Genomic DNA, 8,733 nt, shown 5'->3' with positions numbered 1-8,733 from the left:
AAAAGAAGCTTTATTGAAATATAGTTCAACATACAATTTACCTACTTAAAGTGTGCCATTCAATGGTTCTCAGTATACTCACAGAGTTGTGCAACCATCACCATAATCGACTTTTAGAATATTTTCATCACTCCTAAAAGACACCCTGTCCTATTAGCACTCACTTTCCATTTGCACCACCTCCCAGCCCTGAGCAACTATCAATCTACTTTCTGTCTGAGGATTCGCCTATTCTAGTGAAGTTGTATGTGTGTATATATTGTTAATAATATATAATTTTTTTCAACACACAAGAGATTGGGGCGAAAAGCATGGTGTGCCCTGCAAGTGTGCCATTCTTTCTCCCACCTCTTTGAGATCTGAAGTCCTGCTTTGCTTGAGAAGAGATGGGGACTTGGGAGCCACGAAAGCTGTGATCAGGCAAGAAGGGTTTTATACAAATAAAATGAATGTGAATGAGATGTAAATGTCCCCAAGGGTGCTGTCATTGGTAGCCCAGCTTTCTGGGAAACGTTTGAAAAGCAGCTGAAATTTTTTAATTTTTTCATGCAGTGCTACATACAGATGGTTGAGTTTGCCGATTAAGAATGAAATATCTTCGTTAATTATAGCATCACACACACAAAAAAAGGGTACCAAACTAAACAATAAGGAATTATTTAAGGCCTAACTAAACTTTGGATGAATCTTAGGCTTAGACAGTGGGCTTCGTGTCAACATCAATCCCTTTATATAAAAGACCTCCAAATAAAATTAGGAACACTCACCTGGGATTTACAGGAAGGGCTGGTGTCGTGTAACACTTGAGAGGTTATGCTGGTTTCCTACAGGTTATCTTATTCCTTCAGTACCTACTACAATCTATATCCTAGATGTTCAAAGGATTATATTCGTTTCCTAGGATATTGCATCTTTCTCATTCAATTCATCTATCTTGGTACTCTGGGGTGGATGCTGGGGAGTATACTAAGGGAAATTGACTTGTTTGGGTGGTGGTATAAGTAATATTACAGTAATTACTAGTAAGTGATTCCAGTTATGGTACACGGACTGCACTGTTTCCTATGCATGTATGGTTTTATAGTTTACAAAACATTTCCATGTATTTGACCTCATTTGAGTCTTACCCAGTGCCATCAGCTGGGTAGGCTCTATTCCTGGGAGTCAGAATGCTTGGGTTTGAATCTGGAGTCACCACTTAGTGGCTGGTGCTCTTGGGCATGGTATTTCAATTCTTTCTGCTTTGATTTCCTCATGTGTAAAATAGTGATCACTATGGTACTTACTTCATACGATGTGATGAAGATTCAGTGAGCACACAAGGACTGTGGAAAGTGCCTGGAACACAGTAAACAAAAGCACTATACTTATTCCCATTATTATTGTTATTATTTTAGAAAGGAAGGAACTAAGGATTGGCAAGATTAAATGGTTTAAAGTAGCAAGGCTGGGAGCTGAACCCCAGGCGTCCGTCTCATCATATTAGTGGTTGTGAAATTATCTGTCTCTAAAAACTGGTGTTTAACAACCAGAGCAAGATATTATGCTGCTAAAACAAAATAATCATGATTTTTTTAATTGGCAGGAAGACGTTAATAGACTTAATCTCCATCTTACACTTTTTCCCTTAGAGTTTTCTTAAACTTTGGGGACTTGCTACTGATTGTCTAATAGCACTTGCTGGTGCAATAACCAAGCCAGGGCCTTCACAGACATATTCATGGAGGAAACGCCGAACTGACGGACCATGTTTGTTTCAACAGCTTTTTGTTTTCATGAGTGCCTGACCTTGTGATTTAATTGCATACATGCATCATAAGCAGACTTTCTGCAGGTACTCTGTTGCATGCAGGAATTGGATACATCAGTAATTTACAGCGTCAGACAAAGGCCATATTGTTCGGCACAGAACATGATGCCTTCTAGGTCCACCACCCTGAAAGCCCCAGGACCACTGGCTGTGCCCAGTCATCCCTCCCTGAGCTCGAATTCTACCAAATGTGGACTTACTTTTTACACTACTTCCTGCAACCATGTGAATTTCAGATCAAGGATCTATGTTCTGAGTTATTCTTGGAAGAGACAGTTAGTAAAGAGGAAAGCAGGAAGCTGGGAAAGGAGGAAGAGAGACGGTGTGCAGGAAACATGCTTTTGTCTTGCAGCTTAAGGCAACTGAGGCAAAAATAAACCTGTGGGTGCTGAGGGTGCAGGATCCGTGGGAAGGCTCCCGTGCTGCTTTGAAGGTGAGGGGAGTGGTGCTTGGGGTATGCTGTGCTATGGCTCAAATAATATGGCAAAGCTAAGGACATATAACCCTGTATACTGAGAAGTTCTGAGAAATACCCGCGTGTATGTGAATTTGTCAATTAATTCTGCCCCCCCCCCACCAAGCATGCAAATTAATCCAGAACAACAGTATAATTCTGGAAAGTAGTTTAAAAAAAAAAAAAGGAATTGAAGATTTGGTTGGAGAGCCAGTAAAAATATTATGTGACAGGGAATAAAACTGCCCACGTTATTAAAAGGGAAAGGACATTCTGAGCTGTTTCTAGCCACTAAAGGATGGTAACTTAAAGCTAATTGTATGGTTCTTTTTAGTGTGCGGCCGGTTTTATTTTCATGAGCACTGTAACCAACACTGTTGAATGCCAACCCAACAACTATTTCTAGCCTCCTTCTTCCTTGACCACCTCCTACTATAGGGGCTGAAAAAGCCAAACATTCCATTTTGCAACCTGTCTTTCCATAGGTGGCCATGTGGCCTAGCCTATGGGACATAAGGGAGTTTCCGTGGGAGGGAAGAGCCTTTTCCCCGATTAAAAGGAGATCTGTGAGGAGTGCCTTTTACACCTCTCTCTCGTTTTGCTTTGGATGCTGCCACGTAAGGATGTGATGCCTGGAGCTGTGGCAGCAATATTGTGATCAGGTTTGTGACCAAGGCTGAAGGAAGACCATTTAATGGAAGGGGTAGAGGCTTGATCACTGCACTGTACACCTGAAGCTGATGTTGTATACTATTGTATGTCAACTATAAGTGAATATATATATATATATATATAGTCACGGGATGTGGAGTACAGTGTGGGAGTGGAGTCAAGGGACTTGTAATAGATATGTATGATATGGGGGTGAGTGGGGCGCCGGATTGGGGGTGGGGGCTTGTCACTTTGAGGGGTAAAAAGTATAACTAGTGCACTGTGTTGTACCGCTGAAACTAATTAAAAAAAACGTTTAGTTCACAATAAAAAATAAGTCATTAGGCAAAAGCCACTGTTAGTTTTATGTTACTTGCACTTGAAAGCATCCAAATGATACAAACGTAAAAAAAAAAAATTGTAAGTGCTCTCATGGGTTCACTGAGCATCTTGACCTCCTGGCTTCCATCTTTTCCTCACAAAGTCTGAAACCATCGAGGTTTTCACAGAAAGCAGTTCTTGAGGTTTGAGAGAAACTGCCACAGCATTGCTTGGGATGCTGTGAGGTTCATCCAAACCATAAACTACTGTAAAATTAAAGAGAAATAGTAAAAAATACACTGTGTTATGCAGACACTGACTTTCCTGCTGGGACACGATGCCACTAAGCAGCTATTTCTTTTCTCCTGGGAGAATGGGTGTTGTCGAATCTAGATGGCTGAGGAGGAAAGTTTAAAAAAAACCCAAAAACCTTTAAAGGCAGTAACTTCAGAAATGACACACTAAGCTGAAACTGTGCATGAAGCTTCCTGGGCTTTAATATTAAGCTGACCTGGGACTTCAAAACAACTGATTAGGATTTACTGAAACAGAGTATACGCAAAAAAACCCAAAAACCAAACAAACCAAAACTGAAAAGTTAGAGTCTTGTAAAATGCCCACATATTTCAACTTATTCCTGAGAGTGTTGGCCTAAAAACAGTCATCTGCATCCCTGTGATATGCACAAGACCAAGCTTACTGCTCTCTGTTTAAGGATACCAATGCTCAGCCTCTTGTGGGTGTCGGTGGACAGACGCTACAACCCCTCCCCAGGGCCCTACAGTCTGAGGTTCTCAAGCAGAAACTGCAAACTTAAGGTAGAGACATGACTGGCCGTATAAGGATTGGTGAGGCTGTGCTGTGGAATGCCAGAGGTAGATTCCAGAGAGAAAGCCATTGCTAGAAATGTTCTTGTTTTTAAAGAAATCAAAGGCCCACAGCAAAGAGAAGGGTTTTACTCTGTCTGCACACCACAGATGTGAGAGTGGGGCTGAGGTGAGATGACGTGGACTGACAACTGACATCTGAAATATAGATGGCACGCCATTTTAAACACAAAGGCGGAGTTTTCAAATTATTTAGGGCCTTTTAGAAACATTATGGCTCACCCTCAAATCTAGTTCATTTGACTCTAATTTTGGTAAAAGATTTCTGGTTGGAGAAAATGAAATGTACCTAAAATTAATTTCTGGGCTATCTTTCATGTACCCACTTTCCCAAGGTGTTACTTTGCTTTCCGCTTAAGCAGACATTTATGACAACAAAGATCAGCCTGAGCGGGCTGGCTCAAGGGAAGCTGAATTTCCCAGAGGTGGGGTATTTGCTCACAGGTCCTCAGGGAAGAAGCCCGCTACGCGAACCCGCATCGCTCTCGGGACCCTTCTGCCGGCCGTTACCCTAGCTGCTTGCTTTGGATACTTCCTTCTAGGTTTTTCAAAGTGGAACTCTCCAGTCACTGAGTTGTAGGGCATGTGCTGGGTGTTTCCAGCTCTCTGCGTTTGAAGTTTGCCTGAGAGATGAGTTCCGATGGTGTTGTTTGGCTCTTCCTGAACTTTGACCATGGAAGCCAAAAAAAGCAAATTCCTTTCTTTTTGCTCAAGCTGGCTTGATTTGGGTTTCTATCACTTTTTAAAACCTAGTGTATAAACCTCACTTCCCTTCAAACAAGTATTTTTACGCGAGCATGCTAAAAGAATTCTTTTTGAAAACACAAATTTATTTTGTAAATCAAATAATTACTTTCAAATTTATCTTCTTTGTAAATTCAAATTTTTAGGTACTAGGTTGCCTTGCAATACACCAGTGTTAACATATACAATTGGATCGAATAACAGTTGAAATACAGTGTAGGCAGAAGCTGTTCTAGATGTCATACTCAATTTGAACAAACAGAAAAATATATTAGTCACACAGAAAAAATTAAATATTTTATTTTAGATAATAAAAATGTTATACTCTAATACACAGTAAAATGAAATTGAATATTTGTGTAAGTAATAGAAGTGTTAAGAAATGCTTTGGGTTATAATCACAGGAACAGAAGTGTAAATCTGTAGAAAGGTATTTTCCAAATAAAATTCCAATAAAAGGCTAAACATTCTCAGACATTTTATATAAAGAATAAATTATTTGTGGTTAGCGCATTTTTACTTTAGTGTCAGAAAAATCACGATTTGATAAACATATGCTAAAGCCAAAGTTTGCCAGACATGAATTCTCTAGTGCTCTCAGATATTTGTTCAGAAATGATGCCAAAATTCTTAGAACACAGCATATTAGGATGGGGGAAGAGAAAAGCTTGCTAACAGTGATGTAGTTAATTCACAGGCAGAATGGCTGGAAAGGAGGCCAGAACGTGAGAGGCAAGACCACATCACTAAGTGGGGCTAGAGGGGGACAAGCACAAGCTAAGCTCCAGACAACCCAGGCAGGGAGGGTCATGTCCACGGTGGCTCAGGACTTTGGTTTTTAAATGTTCAGAGACAAATTAAGGTGTCTGCTTTGAGTCAAGCCTTTCTTCCTAAACGTGTGACTTCTTAACCAAGGTGCTTGGCATAGTTAAGGGAAAAAAATGAATACATTCAGACTTAGTTTGGTTAGATAATTAAGCTAGAAAACCAGCTGAGGAATAAGACCAGCACAAAATTCATGTTTCCTCTAAAAAACCATCCACACAAATAGGTTTTGCTTATTAATGGAGCAGGAAAGAAGTGGAATTAAGAGTTTAGGTTCTTTCAAAAACAGTAAAGGGCAGGGGAGGGGAGAGAAGAAAGTAGGAACGCAGAGGAACCCTTAAGAAGTAATTAGTGCATGAAAAGGAAATACAAAGTTTCTGTCACATTTGACTTTCGGCTTAGCCATTGGTCCTTAAGGCATCTGTGCCTAGAGGGGTGTTTAATTTCTAGCTATGGATAATTTCCCCGGGCTAGGCACAGGTTTCTGGAAGTTTTTCCAGGCAGCGTCCATCTTCTGAGTGCTAATGCCTAATTTCCTAAAGTGATCTGAATCCTGCCTACCTCAAGAAATAATCATACCATGTCCAGTCACAGCGTGCTTATGCTGTTCACAGATGTCTGGGCCAGCAGTGGGAACGGGAAACTTGGATTTTTGGCTCATACATTTTTCAAATAGAATACATTTGACTAAACATAGGGAAGATGGTCCCTAACCCTTCTCACCTCCACAGATGCATACAATCCACTCCATCCAAAGGAAAGTTCATTGTTCCCAAGGTAGGGGCAGAGAACTCGACAGCAAAATCAATGACCCAAATTAAGTGAGGGACTGATGCAGCCCAACATCACCAGTAGGCATGTCCTTTGAAACACTTTTGGTAGATGAAAGAATGTCACCCGACTGAATGTTATCTAAAAAAACATTTTATCAGGATGTAAGGTCACTTCACTGTTTTTAACCTATACAAGTTAGTGTTTGCTTTGAAACATAATTATATACAGTATTTTCTCCTCTTGGGAATGCTTTACTTTGGAAGAGTGTCTTTCTCCTAGGCTCTTTCTCCAAGCTCTTACTAACCAGTTATAACTACATTAAATAGTTGCAAATAAGGTCTTAATGGGATCTCATTTACTTCAGTCTTTAATACTTACGGCAATTGTTAAATGTGCAGTATTTTCTGGGGACCTTTCTCGGATAGGGGAAGGACACATGGATAAAATATTTTATGAAGCAGGTAAGATAATTTTGGATCTAGTTGAAAAAGATTCAATTATTATTCACTTTGAAACTGATACCATGAATGCAGAAGTACTTGATTTTCATACTGATTTGAAGTTCAGAATCTTTGTGCTATACAAATGTTTTCAAAAAAGGCAACGACTTACACTTTCCAAAGTTTAGAAATGACATCCAAAGGACAAAAGGCAACTTTTTTGCCAGTGTGGCTGGAACAGTGACGGTGGGTATATTCCACCAGCTTGATTGCGAAGTCTCCATGTGGTTTCTCCACTGTAGCAGATTATGTGTAATGTGGGCATGTGGAGAAAGACAGAAAAGGTGCTATCAATGCCATAATTTCTAAAATGTTTATTTTCTCCCATGTGCCTGTCATTCAAATAAGAAGAAAATGTGCTTCTCCAAAAGAAGCCCAGCTGTTTCTAGGAATGTACTTGTTTTAAATATAGAGAGGTAAGGTAGGTATGAGAATGTCTTTAACCACCAAAGAAATCAACCTAAATTTGGATATTTGGCATGATAGTTCTCTCATTTTGAAAGCCTGTGATCTGTGTAGCAAAGACATATTCATTAAAGACCTTTTTACAAAGTGCATATACTATCTAAACATCTAGATTTTGCTACAGAAGGAAAACAGACTGCCTCCCTTGTATAAAAAGCAGAAGAAAACCAGGAGGAAGTAGACCTTGTCCCACAAACTGAAGCAGACATCATGCTGAGAATTAGCAAGTTTTCGAGGCAGGCAATGCCACAAGTGGAGTATTATTATAGCTCTCAAATCATGAGGGACAGGAAGAAGGATCAAATGAGAGGGAGGCTGGGAGTGAGAGAAGTATGGAGGTACAAAGAATCCCCATTACAATTACACTTCATTAGGCTAGCTGGAAGGCATCTAAAAAATAACCCTAACAGTAACTTACTAAGACAATGGAAATTAAAAGAAAAAGGCCTCCTTTGGATGTAAAGCACAGCTGTATCATTAACACACCAACCAACTAGAGCTGAAACACAATACTCTAACACAGGGGCTGGGGCGATGTTAAGGACTGGGTCAGTACCTAAAGAGGACTTGGTGCTCTTGGTTTAGTTTCAATGATTCTTCAGCACTTAGTGAAGCCAACGTGTCTTTTAAATGGAGACCCAAATCTTCTATGTGACAAAAGATTTAAAATTGCAGAGCTATACAAATGTTTACTGTTGATATGTCCCACAACTTAGACCAAGTTCACTGATCCAGCTGAGTGGAGTCTTCCATGCTTTGTCCACCACCTCTCAGTGTTATAAAGTCAACTAAACAGAAAAGACGAAAGGAGCAATTATGAAATTCCTGACTTCTTTGCCTTGGTTACGTCCATGATTTGCATAAAATAAATAATATTCATCAAATAAAAACTGGGGTTAACATTTAAAACGAGGAAAAAAAAGCACAACAATTTGGTATTAAGGCAAAACAATAGAAATCTCTTTAAATAGATACTTTATTATATCCATAGGCGATAAAATCCCAGAGCTACTGTTAGGCACGTAAATATAGACCCTGTAAAAAAAAAATAATTGAGCATAGTATTAGTTATATTAGCAGTTACGTGAGGGAACATCTTTTTATTAAGGAAACATACAGACACCTAACCACCTTTCCACCAAAAGAAAAAAAAAACCCCAAAACTCAAGAAACTTAGCTTGCTCACTGATATGCCCACATTCCATAAAGTGCCTGCCCATTACAAAAACTCCATGCCTTGAAATCATCATCTTCAAAGTACAAATGTATTCAGTAGTCAAGAAAACTTTTTGTTTTGTTTTG

At 39.6% G+C, this 8,733-nt stretch overlaps 1 protein-coding gene across 1 annotated transcript in view; it reads right to left on the bottom strand.

The window, feature by feature from the left end:
* Positions 1-5,149: 5,149 nt before the first annotated feature.
* MCUR1 (mitochondrial calcium uniporter regulator 1) overlaps positions 5,150-8,733 on the bottom strand; it is a 35,925-nt gene continuing 32,341 nt past the window's right edge. Inside the window, exon 9 of the mRNA XM_019662188.1 lies at positions 5,150-8,466. Within this exon, the coding sequence (XP_019517733.1) occupies positions 8,411-8,466 (56 nt within the window). The 3' untranslated portion in view covers positions 5,150-8,410. The remainder of the gene's footprint in view (positions 8,467-8,733) is intronic.

This window comes from Hipposideros armiger, unplaced genomic scaffold (genome assembly GCF_001890085.2).
Source record: "Hipposideros armiger isolate ML-2016 unplaced genomic scaffold, ASM189008v1 scaffold_369, whole genome shotgun sequence".
In the NCBI taxonomy this organism is placed as follows: domain Eukaryota; kingdom Metazoa; phylum Chordata; class Mammalia; order Chiroptera; family Hipposideridae; genus Hipposideros; species Hipposideros armiger.
This window is presented reverse-complemented; position numbering and strand designations above follow the sequence as displayed.